The 22,289-nt window shown below is 38.5% G+C and overlaps 1 protein-coding gene across 2 annotated transcripts in view; it reads left to right on the plus strand.

Annotated features, from left to right (window-relative positions):
• Positions 1-22,289, plus strand: part of LOC131959859 (neurabin-2-like) — a 35,926-nt gene that overhangs the window by 11,486 nt on the left and 2,151 nt on the right. For both annotated transcript variants that reach the window (XM_059325081.1, XM_059325082.1), the window contains 8 exons: positions 5,202-5,334; positions 7,933-8,053; positions 9,132-9,236; positions 14,300-14,432; positions 16,784-16,936; positions 17,052-17,105; positions 18,117-18,346; positions 18,441-18,537. In XM_059325081.1, the coding sequence (XP_059181064.1) occupies positions 5,202-5,334; positions 7,933-8,053; positions 9,132-9,236; positions 14,300-14,432; positions 16,784-16,936; positions 17,052-17,105; positions 18,117-18,346; positions 18,441-18,537 (1,026 nt within the window). The remainder of the gene's footprint in view (positions 1-5,201; positions 5,335-7,932; positions 8,054-9,131; positions 9,237-14,299; positions 14,433-16,783; positions 16,937-17,051; positions 17,106-18,116; positions 18,347-18,440; positions 18,538-22,289) is intronic.

Consider the following 22,289-nt stretch of genomic DNA (forward strand, 5'->3'; position numbering starts at 1 on the left):
TGGCTTTTTTTGTTTGGTAAATTAATAAATAAATGACTAATATACGGATATGAAAAAAATAACCCTAACCCACAACCCCACATCCTCCCAGAGCGTTTAAGAGGCATTTTTTTCCCTTAAAAACTTGCCAAAATTCCAACATTTATCAAAGCCAGAAACTGTGAAAGCCAAAATTATTGTCAGATATTTACATATTTGAGGGTCCTTGAATGATTAATGTGTGACGAATGCTTTAATCAGGAAAATAACCAAATGTGACTCGTTTTAAATGTTGCCAAAAATAAACTGTTTGCATAAACCGGATCCTGTAAAAAACATTTAATTCTGCACTTTTCAACACAACTGGGAAGCCATGCAGAACTCCACTGAGACCAACAGACACACTGTAAAAATTCAGTGAAACTTTAACCAAACTACCGACTGTTACACAGAGCCGAGAGGAGAGGACAAGAGAGGTTGTAAAAGTTTAAATCGGTCAAAGTAAAAACCCAGAGTCCAAAAAAAAGTTTGGACACCGAATGTAATAAAAACTGAATGCAATGTTCTGCAAAACCTTTGTGACCTACATTCACTTAAATACAGAACAAATACAAGATATCTTAGGCTCAGACTTTTATTATTTGTAGATATAAACATTTATTCTGATGAGTCTGATGCAGATTAATCGGATGTTTTTATGAACATTTTTGGAATGGGGATTGACTTTTTTTTTCTTCAAGTATTTAAAACACGTACGATTAAATCGTATTCCTTTTTTGTAAAACAAATTTTCCATTGTTTTTAATGATTTATGGGGCCAAGTATGAAAAAAAATAATACGGACCTGGGGGAGGGGGTAATATTTCAAGAAAAAAGACACATCTTTAAGAGATTAAAGTGGCAATTCTATGAGAAAAAAAGTCGCAGATTTATGAGATTAAAAGTGGCAAATCTAGGAGAAAAAAGTTATGAGAATAGATAAATGGCAAATCTAGGAGTTAAATAATAATAATAATATTACCCCCCTCCCCCGGCTCTTTTTTTTTTGTCGTACTTGGCCCAAATACATCGTCGTATTAGAATGGTGTTATACTGCACAATTTATTTTTTTATTTTTTTATTATACTGTTTCCGTAAAGCTTTATATTGACGTGAAAAACGAGGCCAGAGGGAGTGAAATGTGAAAGTGTTTGGGGTTGAGAGGGTTAAAAAAAAAAAGCACAAAAAAACACGTCACAGAATCTAAAACTATTCTGTTAATTGACTGAATTCTTCATGTATTTACTGTAATGAATTTCCTCCATAAAAGAATGGTTTGACCCCTGCCAGCCTCTAAAGCGCCGTGTCATCTCCTGTGTGAACAGACAGTGATGGTGGTGATTTGGCTTAAGGCGACAACATTTAAAGCCCATTCTTCCGGGAGAGGAAGGCTTTAAAAGTAGAAGCAGCAGCTTGTACAGTGTCCAATGAAGCATGACAGTACAATGATACTGAATAAATCCCAGAGAGGAGGAGGGGGGGGGGGGGGGGGGGACTGCTTTCATTTCAAAGGCTGTCAAAACTGACAGGCTCTTTACTGTGGGGCCCATATGACTGCAGGGTTAGTGCCCGAGCTACGAGATGCTACTTTGTAACACAGACGGACAATTTAAACAGCAGAGAGAGAGAAAAGAAGTGAGAGAAAGTAAACAAAGACTCAAGAAAAAAGTGTTAAAATGTTGCAGCGGAGGGAACAAATGTTGGCGATGGAGAGAAAAGTTGAGAAATTTGACGAGATAACTGAAAGAATGTGTGAAAAGAGAAGCTGAATAACTGTGGCTAGTGGAGCATGCAAGGTGGTGCATGCATAATCACCTTGGAAGACTGAAAGTGAGGCTTTTAAAGATTCAGCCCGCCGTGTGTGTGTGAGCAGCAGCTGCAGAAGGCTCCATTAGCATGCTGGAGGTGGTTATGTAAACTGTCATGCTGGTGGAGCGCAGTGAATGTGGGAAACAGAGGCCTCTGTCTCCATGAGAGCAACTTCAGTGGTTTGTGATTGATTTCCCCCCAGTGTGCTTGATACACATTACTGCTGTGAAGTGATAGAGCTCCGGGGCGGCGAGGAAACGCTGCGGCCACCTCCGCTGGAGGGGTCGATACATATGAATCGCATTACGTCTGCGTTAACAGTGGAGCTCGTTTATTATCAGAACCATGCAAACAGCTGCTCGGTTTTATTCTCAGCACCAAGCCTGGGAAAATATTCACATTTGGTTTTCTGTTATGCTTTTGATTTTTTTTTTTTTTTTTTTAGATTATTCTACAAACAAGATAATCGAGATTTCACAATGATGATGATAAATAATTAACTTAATTTATATAGCACCTTTAAAAACAGTGTTTACATCTTTTACCACGGCGTTTTTAAAAAATTATTTTTCTATATTTTCATTGATTGCTGTTGTTTTAACTAGGTGTTACGTTACTACATAGTACTCTTATTTATTTTGATCTCACTTTTTTACTCAGCATTTTTGCATTATATATATATATATATATATATGCATGTACTGAACGTGAAAAAACCTTAAAAAACGTTTAAAAAAAACTTTAAACATGATCAAACTGAAAAACAAATTTCAAAAAATAAAATGAGAAAGTGAAAGATAAATAAAAAATAATGAATACTACATTTTATTATATATATATATATATATATATTTAACTTAATTATATATTATATTTTTTATTATTTTTTATAAATAATATACATTTATATATTAATTTTTTACGTATTATTTATAATTTATCTTTCTCTTTTATTTTTATTTTCCAGTAAGTATTCTTGTTAAATAATCGGGATCTGAATATTCATCAAGATACTCATGATCATGATTTTTGCCATAATCAAACAATCCACAGTACAAAGACAATTTTCTATGAAGAGTCTGACCTATTGCCTGAACATAGTGATATAAACTAAAAGTTGAATGTTCACCATAAACATTTTAAGCAGATCAATGCAGATTACAGGTTACAGTTAAAGTAAATAGATCTTGTAAACTCTGCCGCGTAGTTTGCTGTTGTGATTTAACAGTCCCCACGCTCCCTAGGGTGCACAGGAAGTGATGTGTTTCTGTTTTCATTATCAGTTGCTATATTTGGAGTTCATGCAAGAAAACAAGTGGGGTAGTAGCATTAAACTGTGATACGCCACCAAGGCTGCAAACACGAGGACGAGTCATCTCCACACTTCAAGTAGCAGCAAAAACACTCACACACTGCAACAAAACTACAGAGCAAATCTCACTGAAGAGTTATTTGTTGTTTTGCAGAGAAAATAATACCAGCATCATGTGTGCACTTTACTTTGACGCTGAGACAAAGACTGGAAACAGAGGGAAACAGCTAACTTGGCTCTGTCCAAACATAAACCAAGCTGATGCTTTTATTGTTACATTTTAAAAATGATGAGAAGGTTGAATGTGTTAACCGTAGACTGGTGTTAACTACCAACCTATAGAGGTGTCAATCAGCAGTCTTTGTGCTCCGTCTCTGAGTGGCAGCTTCATATTTAGAGCTCCACTGTGCAGGATTTGTGTCGTATGTTATCATTTCTGTATAACAACCTGAAACTAGGAATCGTTGTGGTTTCGTTGCTTAGAATGAGCAATTTATTCTACTTTTTTATGTTGATGAAGGACACTTTAGTCCTCGGACATGCTTGGCAAAGAAATGGTTCAAGGAGGCGTTTTCAACCTGCAAACTTACTGCTAGATGCCACTAAATCCTACACACTGGTCCTTTAACAGTCACATGAGGGTGGTATTAATCTTCTTAACTAACTGTCAGCAAAAAAGACAAAATACTGAATTGCTAGAATGCTAGAAGTCCCCTCCTTTTCAAGAAAATATGAAAATATGGAGAATAACAAATATAGAACAAGCTTTCCACAAACAATTTAATTCAGGGTATCCACAGAGTCTTATAAAGTCTTAAAATGTCTAAAATCAAATCATTTGAATTTAATTCAAGCCTTAAAATGTCTAAATTTCTCTTAAAATCTCTTAAAAATCTATAAACTTACTTTTATTTAAAAGAAATGCATAAACTTCAGTTTCGCTTTAAATGTTTTGATTTTTGAGCGAGCTATAAAATAACTACAAATGGAGCTAAGTACCTGTGAAGCCCAGTCAAAATTTATCGAGCACAACCAGCGAGGCATGCTCCGATTTTCTTTCATGTCTTTTGTACTTTTTTGCCAGTATGGATGTGAAATGGCTATTAAATTGCATTCATTATGGTCTTTAAAAAAGTCCTAAAAAGTCTTAAATTTTACTTATTGAAACCTGCAGAGACCCTGTTAGTAGTAAATATGTATTTTAATTTTAATAAATGTCTTTTAAGTCACTGTCCATAAAGATTAAACCTATGCCCCACTGATGAATGCATTGCCTCTACGAAATGGGTGTCTGTAGCAAGTATTCGTAGCTCTTCCTACGTTGGAAAAGTTGTCATCACGTTGTGCGTTGTGAGCATGAACTGTCACGTGTTTTCACTACCCTCGACAACAGGATGTGTCGTCATTTTCCCGGGAAATGTAGTTGTTCTGCAGGAATGGTGTCTCTTAGCACGCATTGCAAGTTCACTCTTGTTTTATCTCTTTTTTTTTTTTTAAGATTATTTTTTGGGCATTTTACTGCTTAATTAGATAGTGACAGATAGAAAGGGGGAGACAGAGGGGAAGACATGCAGCAAAGGGACCTCAGGCCGGATTCGAACGCGGGTCCGCTGCAGCAAGGACACGGCCTTAATGGTACGCGCTCTACCAGTGTGAGCCACCGGGACTACACAGTATACTACACATAAATACTACACAGACCACACACTCCCTACACACTCAAATATTTGATTGCACCATTTTAAATAATTTATTTTTATGAACATGCTGTGTTTTTGCAAATTGTGTACAATGTAAGTTATGTATTTAGAAAATCATGTGGGGGAAAAAAAAGATTTTAATTTTGTTTGTGTGGTTTTTTTTGCACTTTTTAGCAATTTATTTAATTTGTATGGAGTGTAAAGTAGTTTGGAAAAAGGGAAAGTGACGACAACAGATGAAGAAACTTCCAAAACAAGTGAAAACAGAGTTGTTATCGCTGCATGTGTCGACAGAAAGAATAAAACTGAGATCTTCTCTCTGGTAACTGTTTTTGATGACATGTCTGCGTCTCATCCTGCAGGTGTTCGCCACTTACCCCAACGAGGACTACGACCGGCGTAATGAAGACGTGGATCCCATGGCGGCGTCTGCAGAGTACGAGCTGGAGAAGAGGGTGGAGCGGCTGGACCTGTTCCCCGTGGAGCTGGAGAAAGGTACAGAACATTTTGAGTGTGCTTGACTCTGGCCAATGACTCAGTCATACATTATTGTCTACGGTTTTTGGCCAAACCGTAGTTCCTATCATTGAACCGACTTCACTTTGAGCATCCTGAGTTCTTCCTGAACGTCAACAAATGTGTTTTGGGAAGAAATATGAAGAAATAGTTTTTTTAGAGCGATCGTGAGAAACTGATTGCTCTGCTTTCCTCCAGAAATTTTCCCGCCTTTTTAACATGGCAGTCTATGAGGCTGTGGGTGCGTGTTGGGGGCGCATCTGTGCGTCACTATACTACTACTATACTACACAAACTATAACTGTGACAACTTTAGCAGACCAGTGTGAGTGAGAAGACGAATTTTCCTACGCTTCTATGTATAAATTATTTCTGTAGAGTGGAATTTGCGGCCTCGAGCGCAGTTTCCAGATTTATTTTTTGACAACTTTTTCTCTCCCTCTGATGTCATCCACTCTAGCCTCTCCATAGGGTAACATTGGGGGGATTTTTTGGTGTGTTTTTGCCAAATAATTTGAAAACCGTTTGCAGAAACCCTTAGAAAAGTCAAAGCACACTTGTCATGGCCGAAGCCGGTTGATTTGATACCTTTTTAGCGTATGTGCGACCAAAAGGAGTAGCTGACCGAAAAAAACATGGAAGAAACGGAAGAAAAATAGGAAGAAGCCCGGTGGATAGTATATAGTGAGCTCTTTCAAGCACACTCAATTATCCACCATCTCTTCCCGATGCTTATGTGTGCACTATTTGAAGAATCCTGAGCATTTATGTGAACCTGCTCGGGGCTCCAGGTGGGCGGGAAACAAAATGAGTACAAGAAATTTTCCCAGAAAGGTATTTGAAAATGAATTTTGGTCCATGTGATTCACCTCCCACTGGGCAGTCCAGTCTGTCCTCTCTGTCTCTCTTTGAAGCCAAATGGAGAAAAAAAAAGCACATTTCTGTATTACTTATGTAAAACGTCCTTCAGTCTTCACTGACTGCCTTCTGCAACATCCCTTCAACATTATGGTGCATCAATATATTTATAGAAGACTATATTTAGATTGCAGGTTACACAGGATACCATATGTGCCTGTATGAATGATGCTGTAGGTTCAAATTAATTCACATTACACCTCAGGCAAGAAATATAGGTGTTATCACTGGTTCTGATCTCATGTTCAAGTCACATATGGAGAGGTTAAATTAAAGCGTGTTTTATTATTTCAGTGCTTTCGAGATGCAGAGAAGGTTGTGCACAAATTTAAATCAATTACAGCAACGTGCATAAAGCTTCTGTCAGGTTTTTAAAAAGCAAACAGCAGACACTGATCCTTGCATAGCCTCTAGGGAGTCTCACGACTGATTTAAGTTTCTACTTAATAAATCTGTTCACGGACTCACCCCTGACTATCAGGCTGCAGAGAGACGCTGTGTGTCCCTAAAAGACTCCAGCTCACATCCACAGACTCTCTGCTGCTCGCTGTACCAAAAAAATCAGACAGAGACCAAACTCTGGAACAGATTCTCCCACTGCATCCGAGAAAAATCACCCTTTTTTTTAGCCTTGCACATAAAACCCGTTATTATTGCACTACTGCTATGTGCACTTCTGCTTCATTAGACATTTAAATTAAAGGTTTAACTTTCCTCTTTCTTTCTGCATATAAAATAGTTCACTGTCTGCTCTTTTTTTTGCTCTCACCCCTTGTTAAGGTCGCCAGTTTGCAGGAAAAGGCAAAACAACTATAAAACTATAGATAAAAATGCCAGAATTTGAAAAAACACAGCCCTCATCTCCTTCTCTGTGTAATAAATGTTTTTATACTGCTCATAAATAATACATTGGAAGATTTGTATTGTAGCATTACCATGATATCTTACCATGATATCTTGATACTGCATAAGATTAAGCTGCAGTGTTTATTAGGTATTTTGAGTTGGGTCCATGTTTTGTTTGCATCATGCACATGCACAATTATGCACATGCATGCATGCGAGTTTGCGTAAGGTGCAGCACATTCCTGCTGTAGGTTTCATGCTATTCTGCAGAATGACGAGTGGTGACAGTAGTGTGCAGAGAAGTGCACCAACAAAAGGAGGGAAGAAGACGCCCGTTAGCATGCAATCACGTATGTAAACAATGCAAGGTTTAAAATTGGCTTTGTAAATGTTTTATGAGGAAGGAAATGCATTGTGAAGCCTCGAGGACACACACAATAAGCTCTGGTGACCCTTAATCTGGGTCACACCTGTGGTAAAAAGGAAAGGGGCAAGCAGAGCTCTGCTACTCCACCACCCAAGTTTATCTCGATGGTCTGGGGGATCTGCCTCAGTCACACGCTCACGTCTCTGTCCACAGCCGGATATGATTACCATAGATATAAATCTCATGAGTGATGACATGAACATGGAATCAAAGACGTGTTTTCCACCCACAGAGGGTGGTGACACCACCTCAGAACCATGAGCTCCCAGGCTCGACTCACACAGACAGTTTAACACATCAAACTGACCAGAAGCTGTTAAAACAGCTTTGGATTACTGTAACACTATTGTAACAGCTGGTGTGTGTTTTTCCCCACTCTCTCCCAGACGGCGAGGGCCTGGGCATCAGCATCATCGGGATGGGAGCTGGGGCCGACATGGGCCTGGAGAAGCTGGGCATCTTCGTCAAGACGGTGACGGACGGAGGAGCAGCTCACAGGGACGGCAGGTACGAAGCATCATCCTGACTCTTGATCACGTGAGATAGGCCTGTCACGATAATTACTATATCGACTTATCGTTCAATATATGAAAATGGACACGATAGTTTTTTTCTGGACTCAATATATTGTTTACATGTGTGACTTTTTGTGCTTTTTTGAATCTAAAGTAAAGCTGCAGATGTTTGACAGGCAGCACGATTTGATGAGCAGCCATACCAGATGTTTCTATGTTATTTTAATAATAAAGTAATATAATATATATACAGTACAGGCCAAAAGTTTGGACACACACCTTCTCATTCAATGCGTTTTCTTTATTTTCATGACTATTTACATTGTAGATTCTCACTGAAGGCATCAAAACTATGAATGAACACATATGGAACTATGTACTTAACAAAAAAGTGTGAAATAACTGAAAACATGTCTTGTATTTTAGATTCCTCAAAGTAACCACCCTTTGCTTACTAGAATATAAGACATGTTTTCAGTTATTTCACACTTTTTTGTTAAGTACATAATTCCACATGTGTTCATTAATAGTTTTGATGAATCTACAATGTAAATAGTCATGAAAATAAAGGAAACGCATTGAATGAGAAGGTGTGTCCAAACTTTTGGCCCGTACTGTATATATATATATATATTTCTTTTCCACGTTTCAATTCTAATGTTTATTATTCTCCAGATTTAAAAATTCATTGTTGTGGAAAGGGATGTTCTTATTATGCTCTAATATCATTCTAAAACTAAAATAACATTGATCCAACAATCGTTTTTCGTGACAGTTCCTGGGAAAATATATAAAAAAAAAAAATTGTGACATGGTGACAGGCCTAACGTGAGAGGCAAACTTTGTAAACCATGTGCCAGCCTGAGGTTAGTTGTAGTTGTAGTTTTATTTCCAGGAGTGGATGCTTCATATTCCCACTTGTCTTTTTAAACCCTGGCATCTGCAAATAGATCTGGCTGCCAAGAATAAAGGCGTGTAACTGGAGTGTGGCTGGTGTGGGCTTCAGTGTAAACTCAGAGAAAAAAGGCCACAGTAGAGCTCTGACTGAGAACACTAACTCTCTCCTCCAGGATCCAGGTGAACGATCTGATTGTGGAGGTGGACGGGACCAGTTTGGTGGGAGTCACCCAGAACTTTGCCGCCTCGGTACTCAGGAACACCTCAGGAACCGTCAAGTAAGAGTTTCTCTGACGTGAACATGTAAAGTCATGAAACATAAAGCATCTATCGCCAGTGTTCAGTCGTGTTTATGAGCAAAATGTTGCTTTGCCATGTATACTTTGGCGACAGTATACCTCCGCAGCCGCCCACTGAGAGTCTCTGTGTGGGAAACACTGGAAGTTGGATTTAGTGGCGTGTTGCCGACGGAACAGGTTGCTGATGTAGGCTGCTTTTCAACTCGCCAGGTTCAACCGATTGCCATAAAATCAAACGGACTTTAGTTAGTTAGTTCCCCAGATCGGAGCCGCAAAACTCTATTGTCCAGTACTTTCATTTGGAAGTATGAATGTAAAAACAACGTAGAGAGCATCTAGATGATCTTCTGCTCACAGGTCGGGTCTCTCCCTGACGCCGGCAGTCAGCAGGACGCTGCTGGGAACAGGAGTGGGATCGTAGCTGTAGTGAGTTTCGTTGGTTGTGTTGATGCTCTCACTCCGAAACTTTCTCTGGATCCGAACTTTTCGAAACTTGAGAAAGTGGTGCTTTATAAGCGCCTCAGCTGCCACAGCATCTAAATGTTTTGTCGAGGTTTATTCTTACGAATCTGATTCTGCAATTGTACCAATTGTTTCCGAGGCAACGCACACATGCACAAAATGTCGGTTAATCTTTTTTTTTTTTACCTCCCTCTGCAGATTTTATTTATATAGTTATTTACATATCATTTTTTACTTCAAATAGGCTATACAATGATATAAGGCTACATGATGAGTATTTATTTTATGAGGCTTCAGGTTATCACGAGCAATATAACGACTCAGCTTTATGCAAATGATGATGACGCACAATGATGTCACCAGTATGCAAATAAGAACATGACGTCATTTGTGCCTAAGTCCTCTAAATACACAAGAAAAACTCAGCTGTACACCTGCAAAACTGTATTGACATTGACATTCAACAAGCTGTGTTTCGAGGTTATTAGCTAATTCTAGCATGCTAACCAGATTTCAGATTTTTTACTTAACTAAAAGTAGCAGTACCGCAGTATAAATATACTCTCTTACAAGTTCACATCACGCATCTAAAGTATTGAGTGTTTGTGTAAAAATATACCCAAACTGAAAGTCCTTATAATGCAGAAAGGCTCACTTCAGAATCAATGATATCATATTACTGGATTATAAATACTGATGTATTAATGTGTTTATCACTTTAATTTTGCAGCTGGTAAAGGAGATTATTTGAAATACTTTATATACTGATGGATACTTTAACTTAGCATAACATAATTTAACAGTTTATTAGTGAATTCATATTTGTATGAATGCTTTGAATCTGCAGAGTAACTTAAGCTGTCAAAATAATGCTTTAAAGGATTAAAAAGTAAAACAAAATGTGGCAAAGTTGCAGTATAAAGTGCCTCATATTAAGCTGGTATAACACGGTAAACATCAACATGTCGGCGTGCTCGATAATCTTTATTTTCACGTCTCAGCTGTGAGCGGGACATGCGTCTGTGCAGCTGCAGCTCTCTGGGGCTTCAGCATTCTTCCTTAAAGAGATGGTTTCCTCCTGATAGATGCCCACAGACAGACAGGCTTACATGCAGGACTGACTTCTACCACATCCTGCCCCATTCAGCTCACAGCAGACTGCAGATTTATATCTCCAGTCTCACAGGGTCATGATTATACCCTTCAGTGTTGAAAAGCTCCTTTCTGAGACATCCTGAATACGCTCCAAAGATTCCACACCAGAGCCACAGAAAACACAGTTATCAGGAACAAATACACTTGGCATCAGAAGTATCATTCTGAAATGCCAGAGGGGTATTTTTGCAGACGAGCCGGCCGTTCCCCGACGTGCTCCTTTTGTCGGCTGAGCTCATTCATAATTCAGGGTTTAGTGGTCAGCGGCGTCAGGGTGATTGTTAGCGTTGTGTGACTTGTGAAGATCAGAGACCTCCATAGATCGCTCATACATTATGGATCTGCTGCAGAGACGATGAAGGGCACTAGAGCTCAGACCTATTCATAAAAAAACATCAGGAAGACAAATAGATGGGGGCAGGAAGTACGTTTGTGGACGTCTAATTACCCGTTAGTGCTGCAGAAATTGAGCGGCTGCAGCCTTAATTAGCGTCTGTGGCTTCAGCGTGATTCACTGAGTTTTTCCCCCCTTTCACAGCACACACACACACACACACACACCACGAAATCAGTGTTTTATGTGAGATTATATTTCAATATTTCACAGGACATGTAAACAAATGCATTGACTGAAAGTAAATATTATTATTTATTATTATTATTATTATTATTATTATTATTATTATTATTACAATAATAAGTATAATAACAATAATTATTATAATTATAGTTATTATTATAGTTGTTGTCGTTATTAAATCTATTTTACATTAGAATGCTGAATTCTCATTTCCATTTGTATGAAAGACGTAAAAAAAATATATATGAATGTACATTTAAAGATATAGAACACATTATATCAAAGATATGCATTTGTATTTTAAAATGTAAAAAGTATGAAAAACAAGAACATTTAAAAGTTAAATTAAATTAATAAAAAAATAGGAAATAAATTATTAAATTTAAATTGGCAAAGATTACATAAATGTCTTTTTTTTACTATACATAAAATGCATCTTACTCTAGGAACATAAAGGTATTTTTTCCCTGTTATTTCCCTTATAATTAGATATGTTTTATGTCTTTTATGTCTCCACTAAAGCTATTTGATAACTTATGTTATAATATAACAATAATAATAACTTAAGTTATTTACAGCTTCAGAATATTAACAGAAAATATCATCAGCATATAAATGATAAAAAATATTACAGATTTAACTATCCGAAAGTCCATAAATTAGTTTAAATGGGCTCCACGTTTAACATCTGCAACATTAAAGCAATTAAAGCTACTTTCACCACTGGATAAAAAACGTTATTCCAATAACTTAACCTTCTGGAAAACAGAAACTCATGTAAAACTGAATTAATTGTAATTAATTGTATGTATGTATTAATGAATCGCTAAATCTAGCTCATTCATCGTGATTTACTGAGTTCCCCCCCTTCGCTGTTTACATGGCAGATTTAATTGGACAGAGATTTGTGAGCCTCAGTCTAGAAACGTATAGTGTCTATAATGAAGCGTACAATGAGCTAAAGGAGAGGCAGAGACGAGAGGTTTTAATTTAAATCATAGAAGAGGCCAACAACTCCATAGAGACGGGCTTTGTTCAGGCTAAACAGGAAGACACTTTATGTCATCAGAGATCCAGAACATTCCTCACTACAGCAATACATAACAGGCTTTATATATGAAAACACTTTCTCTGTGCTCCTCAGTGGTCATTATTCATTATTTAGCATGCATATACAGAATCACACCATATGAGGTAAAATACTATTTCAGTCCAACATGAAATCTTTCCTCTTCTGTTACATCAGAGGGCTGCTAAAGAATTATTCATTCATTTGTTTTTCTATAGCTCATAAATATAGAGATATTAAGGAATAAACTTGACATTTATGGTGGACATAATGCCCCTTCATCATGTATAATTCAAGTAATGCACCTCTGTTGTTATTTTATGATGATTGATTTTTTATTTTATGCTTGTTACCTTTATGCTTCTTATATATTCGCTTCAGTCGCAGCATGCAGAGTTGCAGCATAACACAACTGTACAGTACAGAGGTGCTGGCTTTGCAAGCCAAAATCTCAAGGCCCACCTGTATTCATATTCTTTCAGTACTACTTCCAGTAGTTACGTCGACCTCATAACTACTTAACTTCCAGCATTTATTTACTGTTGAAACTGTCTAATATAAAGCCTTACTAGGAAATGTTTTGACATAAACCTAGATCAGTGTTTTTTTAGCCTTAATTCAATAAAAATTGATATTTTTTAAACCGCATACCATACGTTTATGTGTAATTACGTGTTTTTTTATTTTTTATGGGTCATTTTGACCATAGGCTCCTATGGGTCATTATTGGTGGTTTCAGCAGGTGCAACTGATGTCGATCAACCAAACCACAGCACCTCCATCTAACTCTATTTGTGCCTAAAGCTAAACAACCTGCAACCGCTTGACAACATTAACCACATGTTTAAAATAATATTACATTTAGGCAAGGGGACATGATAATCTCCTGCTTACAGCAGCAGGCACTCATTTTAGCAATACTGCTGTGAGCCATACTGCATTAATAGTGTCTGGTTGTCACAAAATTCCACGGCACACCTGAGCTTGTCTCACAAAAATGTGTAGATTATAAACAGAATTATTATATTAAAGAACTTTTTTTAAAATATTTTTAGCGAATAAAATGTGCATCATAGCTCCTGAAAGTCTGCGGCCGGCGCCTTCGCCTCTACATTTTGCCAACTTTAAGTCTAGTTTTGAGTTTTCGATTCCACATTTGCACTCGGGCCACGCTGCATACTGACAAAATCACTTTAATAAATGCTCATTATGACCCTATAAATAACGTTCGTAGGGTAATTTAGACTCAGTAGGCTGCTTCATCTTCATTACAAGGCTCAAAATAAGGTTTAAGGCTCCATTCCAACATGTTTTCCCTCTTTTTTCAGCCAACAGTGGCTCTTCTGTTAGTAAAGGTTGTTCGACCCCTGGTCTAACCAAACACTGACCACGACATTTATAAGCAACCAAATGTTACAATTATCTTATAAACTATTATTTAAGTATTAAAGAAGACTTCAAACTCATGATTGAGACCATGGACCTGATGTGAGAATGTTTACTGAGGTAATAAATCAATTGAGAAGTGGGACAGTTTTCTCCTAGACTTTGAAACAATCTGACTTCTTTCTGCAGCCAGTAGAGTCGCCCCCTGCTGGCCGTTAGAGAGAACGCCGTTTGTAAGGCACTTTTGTACTTATGGCTTCATTTTTCAGACCTGGAGGTTTCTGCTTGGGTCAAACCAGTTGCAGCTAAAGTCTAAGTGCGCCTGTATTCTGACCTTTACGGTAAATGCATTGGCATGTTGACAGAGTTGCTCATTCTTTAAAAACGCAGGTTTGTGATCGGGCGAGAGAAGCCGGGCGAGCAGAGCGAGGTGGCCCAGCTGATCCAGCAGACCCTGGAGCAGGAGCGCTGGCAGAGGGAGATGATGGAGCAGCGCTACAACCAGTACATGGACGAGCAGGAGGTGCGTCAAAGAGCTCCTGAAACAAGCAGTGCTGCCGTGAGACACAATGTGAGCTGACAAAACTGCTTGGTTCGTAATTCTTGAATCAGCGGTGGTGCAGCGTCTGCACATGCACGGTGCAGGAGTGAAGGTGCAATGCTGACAAATCAGTTTCCCTCCAATCCTCTCTTCACTCACAGACACAAACTATCTGATCCAGTTGTGGGAAAAGTATTCAGATCTAAGTAAAAGTGATAACGCTGCAAAGACTACCTGATTAATCAATAACCTGATGAACAAAACATTAACTGTTGGCTATTTTGATCATTTTTTAAAGCAAAAAGGCCAAATATTTATTCATTTCATGCTTCTTAAATTAAATGATTTGATGCTTTTCTTTGTCACACATCATACTAAACTGAATATCTTTGTTTTTTTTGACTGTTGACTGATAAAACATACCATCAGAAGGCAGCATTTCATCAACATAATAATGAACAGGTTAATTTTGTAAATAATGGGCCGATTAATCAATTACTTGACGAACAGAAAATTAATTGTTGACTATTTTGATCATGAAATAATCATTTTAGTGGGGGGGTTTTAAGCAAAAAGGCCAAACATTTGCTCATTTCATGCTTCTTCAATTAAATTATTCGATGCTTTTCTTTGTCACACATGATAATAAACTGAATATCTTTGTTTTTTTTAATCGGCAGATTAATAAATAATGATATAATCGCACTCAAATCATCAAATTATACCTAAAGTATATATATATTATATCATATTATGTTATCATTACTGATGCATTAATGTGTCCTTCACTTTAATGTTGCAGCACTCAAACAGTCCAAAAAAAATCTATTTAAAAAGCATCACTGAAGAGATTTAAAGTTTACGTAACCTTTTCAACCTGTTCAGGCACAAAAATATCTCCTTCAGAATGAAAAGCGGGTGATTTTTTGTGCTCTGCGTGTCCTTGGTTCCCCTTTAGGATTATGAAACGTGTCCCATCATGGACAGAAGTGATTCTCTCTGCTCTGCGTGTGATTCTGGCCAAAAGCCACACTATTGTGTCCAACATGTCCGATCAAACGATAAGCTCGGCTCTCTGAATTGGGGACAAATCAGGATCTGAAAAATTGGGCCCCCTCGGATGTCCTGAGCTGCAATAATCTCGTGTGTCTCAGATGTTCTCTCTGTTAAAGGTTTACGTAAACAGAACATGTGCTTTAAAAGCAGTTTCACTCTAACAACAGAGAGGAAGTTGCCCCATTCATGCCAGGCTGCTGGTGGGTGGTTCTTGAAAAGCATTAGGTTGTATAATGTAAAGTACATTCTGCACTTTGGAGCTCGCCTCCACCTAGTGGCCGTTTGGTGTCACAGCACACAAACACACACCATGAAATGAGTGTTTTACTTGTTGTTTTTTCTTCGTTTTTTTGTGACATTATATTCCAATATTTCACGGGACATGTAAACGAATGCATCGACTGAAAGTAAATAATATTAATATTAAACTTATGTTATTATTGTTATATCTATTTTACATTAGTTTCTTCTTTTATTTTACTTTATTTCATTTTAAATATTTATATTTAGCCAAAAATGACTGTGTGAATGCTCATTTCCATTTATATGAAAGACATCAAAATTTAGAAATTAATTAAGTAATGTACATTTAAAGATATAATAAAGATGATATCAAATATATGCATTTGTTTTTAAAATTTTAAATATTATGAAAAATGAGCAAATTTAAAAAAAAAAAAAATTATGAAATAAATCATCAAATTAAAATTGGTAAATATTACATAAATGTATTTTTTTAATAACTAAAAAATACATAAAATACATCTTACTCCAGGAACTTATGTCTCCATTTGATAACTTAAAGTATTTACAGTTTCAGAATATTAACAGAAAATATCATCAGTGTTTAAAATATGATAAAGAACTTCAGATTTAAGTACCCAGAGTCTATAAACTACTTTAATTGGGCTTCACAGTTAACATCTGCAACATTAAAGCAATAAATTGCTACTTTCACCAAAAAAGTGAAATTATATATATATATATATATATATATATATATATATATATATATATATATATATATACTCCAGTAACTTAACCTTCTGGAAACAACAACTTGTGTCAAAATCAAATAATTCATATATGTCTTGCTAATTCTAGCTCTTTGTGTTCAAATTATTGTGGTTTAAAGTTTGAATGACGGACTAGAAATACATCAAATTAGGAAGCAAGATGTTCCTTTAATCCTATAATTTGGGTGAACTGGCCTTTTAAACTCAGTATACTTCTATCAATGTGTGAGTGTTTTCCTCACCTGTTGGTCCTGCCTGCAGGGCGGTGAGTACGGCACAGATGAGGAGGAGGACGACGAAGAGGAGGTCAGCCCGTCGTACCCCAGCGCCATCGAGGTGTTCGACCTGGCGGAGAACGAGGACATGTCCCCTCTGGAGACGGACCCAGAGAAACTGGCACACAAATACAAAGAGGTGAGGAGTGGATTCTTTAATTGGAGCATTTTCTTGTGTAATCACAGCTTATTTTCTCTAATGTGACTAATATTAACACATGTATTTAACGCTGTGGTCTCTCTTTGCTGTAAAGCTCCAAATAAAGCATGCAGTGACCCAGGCTGAGATCCAGCAGCTCAAGAGAAAGGTAAACTAGAACGTTTCTAAAGAAATTTTGAGTGTGCTTGACTCTCATCCATACATTATTGACACTGCAGAGTATTTTACAGTATATTATCTCTACCGTTGCTGAGGTATGTGACAGATCAAGCCTTCAACATATGTGTGTGTGTGGAGGATAAAATTGCCGACATTCAAACTTTATGATTGACAGTTATTGTTATGTCAATCAGAGCAGAGAAATCAACCGCAGCTCCTCCTGTGACATTTGACGCCACTGAGAGAGACAGAAAAAGAGCTAAGTGCCCCTCGAACAGAAAGCATTTTTGGCCAAACCGTATCATTGATCCGACTTCACTTTTAGCATCCTGAGTTCTTCGTGAACATCTACATATGTGTTTTGTGAAGAAAAATGAAGAAATTGTTTTTTTAGAGCAATCAGAAGAAAAAACCTCTGCTTTCCTCCAGAAATGTTCCCGCCTTTTTTACATGGCAGTCTATGAGGCTGTGGGTGCGTGTTGGTGGCGCATCTGTGCGTCCTACGCCCGAACTATAAATGTTCCTACGTTTCTATGTATAAATTATTTCTGCAGAGTGGTATCTGCGGCCTCGAGCGCAGTTTACAAATTTATTTTTTGACATTTTTTTCACTCCGTCTGCACTCGATGATGTCATCCACTCTAGCCTCTCCGTAGGGTAACATTGGGGGGATTTTTTGGTGTGTTTTTGCCGAATAATTTGAAAACCGTTTGCCGAAACCCTTAGAAAAGTCATAGCACACTTGTCAAGGCAGAGCCGGTTTATTTGATACTTTTTTTAGTGTATGTGCGACCAAAACTCTGGGAGGAGTAGTCGACCGAAAAAAAAACAAAGAAGAAACGGAAGAATAATAGCAAGAAGCCCGTGGAGAGTATATAGTGTGCTCTTACAAGCACACTCAATTATTGAATAATCCAGCAAGAAGAAAGGAAGCACAGATTATTTTAAGGACCAGAGATGGCGTGTGATTGAAATCTTTTTTCACCTGTTGTTGTTGCAGCTGCACCACGCAGAGCAGGACAAGCAGCGCTGGCGTATGGACAAGGCCCAGCTGGAGCAGACGCTGCAGGAGAACAAGGAGCGTATGGAGAAGCTGGAGGGCTACTGGATGGAGGCGCAGAGTCTGTGCCAGGCGGTGGACGAGCACCTGAAGGAGACGCAGTCCCAGTACCAGGCCCTGGAGCGCAAGTACAGCAAAGCCAAACGCCTCATCAAGGAGTATCAGCAGAAGTAAGGCAGCAGCATTCTACTCTCAGGGCAAAAAGGGTTGTGTGATATTTTACATTTGGGTTAAACAATCGTACTGATTTTCTTCTTCTAACAGGGAGATTGAGTACCTGAAGAAGGAGACGCAGCGTTGTGCACAAGTCGGAGAGGAGGCGTCTCTGCTGAAGGAGGAGTCTGGACAGCTTCAGGAGCAGGTACGAACGAGAGGAGACCTGGAGACAAGTGTAACAACCCTCTCTTCTTTAGGTGTTGATACTTTATGATGACAATGAACATACATTTCATGAGCTTCCAATCACGACTACATACACATATCTCCAGCAGAAAAGTAGCTCTGAAGATCCGAAATCAAAGTGCATAGCTCGTTATTGTTGTTCGAACAAAAACAGTAAAAAAATGGGCAAAACAAAATGACAGATGGCGCCGGTATAGCACACTGGTTGATCGTAAAGTTTTTTAACATGACCAGTTCTTAACTCTTGTAATATTTACAAAACAAAGTAATTAAATATTTATCCATTAACCACGTACCTGCATTCACAATGAACATACATACCATGAGCTTCCAATCACGACAGAATACAGACATCTAAAATAATGTAAAAATTATGTTTTATCTTGGTTAAAATAATAATATAGCATTACATCTCGAGAATATCAGTTAGCGCAACTTATATACACACTTAATAATCAGTAGTTTAAGAAGAAAACATGCTCATTTATCAGAATATCATATTATTTATAGAGCACTCCCAATGCTTGCTTACCCCAAGCAGAGAAGGTCTAGCTCTGAAGTAAGGGTAGCACAAAAGCCCAAAACATGTGAAATGTGAAAGTAAATATACATGCAGTCACGCACCCTCATGCTTAACTGCAGTGAATGTGCTACAATCTGAAACCTCTTAGAAACCATCAAAATACATTAAATGCCTTTGTAGTGGCATGTTGTAATTATAATTTTGAGAGAATTCACTTTACCTGAGTAAGGACATTTTCAACTCTGTTACACAAGACTTTCACAGAATGAACATTTAGTATTGTTTCAGATTAACTCATACACAATAAATGAATCAACAAGTGAGGTAAGATCCCGTCTTTAAGACACAGGACTAGGATTCATCCTGGTAATAACATGTCAAGTTCCAGGAAGAGATGAACACAATGTTTTCATTCATAAGTTACAGAAGAGTGGGTGATCTACAGTGTGGGCAGGAGGGCAACCTGTTCTGTGATAAAAGAAAGTGGCTTTGAAAGCGTTTCTCCCATCATAACGCAGCAGTTCCACTGTTTTTACTCTACTTTCATTAAGGACGGTTTTCTCTTTAATTGTAGCTGCAAAGAAACTTTTAATTGTTCAGTTAGTTGCAGCTCGAGGCTATCAAAGAGTTTTTTTTGTGTGTGACAGCACTCATGAGAACAGTTTGGCTCAAAGCTGCTTCACTGAGTCTTGTGGCCGTTATACAAACCATAAAATATATATTTCCAGGAAGTGAGAGCTGCAGCGGCAGCAACGAAACCTCAGAGGACCGAATTTAGTCTTTATGTTGTGTTAGTTGTTAGAAGCTCAACGTGACTCACACTGCAGCCTGTGGGTGATGATATTTAAAATAAAATAAATGCATGGTTTGCTGAGCCTGGAATCTGCAGAGCTCATGTTTTATTTACGTCTGGTCACTCTGCCGTATCACATCCCGAGATAACGTCTGGTAAACTGTCCTTATTTAAACCTTATAAACTTAACCAAGTAGCTTTTGACCCTGAACCTAACTAAGTAGTTTACTTAGTCCTCACTTAGTAGCTTACCCCTTTCCAACCAACACAAACCGAGTTCTCACAAGTTATCTCCCTCTCTCCCTAGTTTCCACAGAGAGTCATTACAACACTGTATAGGTTTCACATTGCAAATCAACTCAAATGAATGATAGACGTTTTTGTTGGTCTTTCTGGTCACGGTAACCCCGCCCCCAGCCCCTATCACAAGCTGCTTGTGGTTCGAGACCAGCAGAGAGTTGGTGAACTCTTTTTGGATCCAGTTTTCCTGCAGAGAGACAGTTCTTTCGCTGTCGAAACCTGAGGAGCTGGTTCCAGATTAATGGCTGAAACATACTACACAAGAACAGCATGATGTCTAGTCTAGTCAGTCAGTCAGTCAGTCAGTAGGCACGTTTCCATTAGGGTAAAAAGTGGCCACTGGGAAAAGTTTCAGGCCACTCCCTCTCAAATCCCTCTCAAAAAAAGGCCCCAGAGGGATTTACGAGACTCCGGAGGTGACGTATGGTTTTCGATTGTGGCGTAATCACTTAGCGGCAGTTTCAAAAGCATGCACAACAACTGTGGCCACCGTCACTGACTGTACACAGCGTCTGACACTTGTTGTAAACAAGCAGGCATGCTAACTGTGCACAGAGTGCCGGTGCTTGTTGTAAACAAACAGAGATCGCTAAGTGAAAACCTCCTGCAGCAGCAGCACATACACACAGTACTGCTACAGAGCTAACTGTTAGCCTGTTAGCACATACACACTGTACTGCTACAGAGCTAACTGTTAGCCTGTTAGCACTGTGCTACTGTGCACCTCGTTCTGCAACGCCGTACTGCACTATGAAAGGGCAGAAAATCACTTTGCTTTGCTGGAATCACTATTAACGCCTTAAGGCGGCGAAGAGCTGGCACAGATCTTTCCAACAATATAGCGGGACATTTGCGGACCACATGATGAAAGGGGCTTATGTTCACTTTCGCTTGTGACTACGCTACTTCGCCGGCTTTTAGGAATGGCGCATGTTGTTGTGGCGTCGAGTACGACGTCACATCCTGTTTAACGTTCTGTCCAATCAGCAACCAACTCAACTCAACTCAACTCAACTTTATTTGTAAAGCACTTTAAAACAACAACAGCCGCAACAAAGTGCTGTACATAAACAAACAGAACAAGAGACAATAAAATAAATAAAACAGGAAATAAACACTAAAATAAATAGATTTATTGCTTTTTAAAAGACAATTTAAAAAACAATAAATAAAAGCAAACCATAAAACACTAAAAACAAGAGCAGAGTCTCATGCGTGGTTAAAAGCCAAGGAATAAAAATAGGTTTTAAGATGACTTTTAAAAATGGACAGTGAGGAGGCTTGTCTGATGTGCAAAGGTAGCTCATTCCATAGTTTGGGGGCTGCAACAGAGAAAGATCTGTCCCCTCTGAGCTCCGTTTTGACCTCGGTACCTCCAGGAGCAGCAGATCAGCTGACCTGAGGCACCGAGCAGGAGCGTAGGGGTGGAGGAGCTCAGAGAGGTACAGTGGGGCGAGACCATTTAAAGATTTAAAAACAAATAAAAGAATCTTAAAATGGACTCTAAAATGCACAGGCAGCCAGTGGAGGGAGGCCAGGATGGGAGTTATGTGCTCCCTCTTACGAACTCCAGTTAAGAGGCGAGCAGCCGCGTTTTGCACTAACTGGAGCCGTGCGAGGGAGGACTGGCTGACTCCAAGGTACAGTGAGTGAATCCAGCCGAGATGTAACGAAGGCGTGGATTACCGTTTCAAAGTGCTTGTGTGTGAGAAAAGGCTTCACCTTAGCCAGCTGCCTGATGTGGAAAAAGCTTGACCTCACAGCAGCGCTAATCTGACGATCTAATTTAAAATCACTGTCCATCTTAAAACCTAAATTTGACACAGTTGGTCTTATAAAATCTGCCAGAGGGCCCAAGTCAAAAGGAGGGGTCACACAAGAGCCACTAGGGCCAAACACTATCACTTCTGTTTTCTTCTCATTAAAATTTAAAAAGTTCAAGGCCATCCAGGCCTTGATGTCTTTGAGACATGACAGGAGCGGTGTGAGGGAGAAAGCATCTTTTTTTTTAAGTGGCACATATATCTGACTGTCGTCAGCGTAGCAATGGAAAGGGATGCCGTGCTTTCTCAAGATGGAGCCCAAAGGCAGTAAA

The sequence above is a fragment of the Centropristis striata genome, chromosome 21 (assembly GCF_030273125.1).
Source record: "Centropristis striata isolate RG_2023a ecotype Rhode Island chromosome 21, C.striata_1.0, whole genome shotgun sequence".
Taxonomy (NCBI): domain Eukaryota; kingdom Metazoa; phylum Chordata; class Actinopteri; order Perciformes; family Serranidae; genus Centropristis; species Centropristis striata.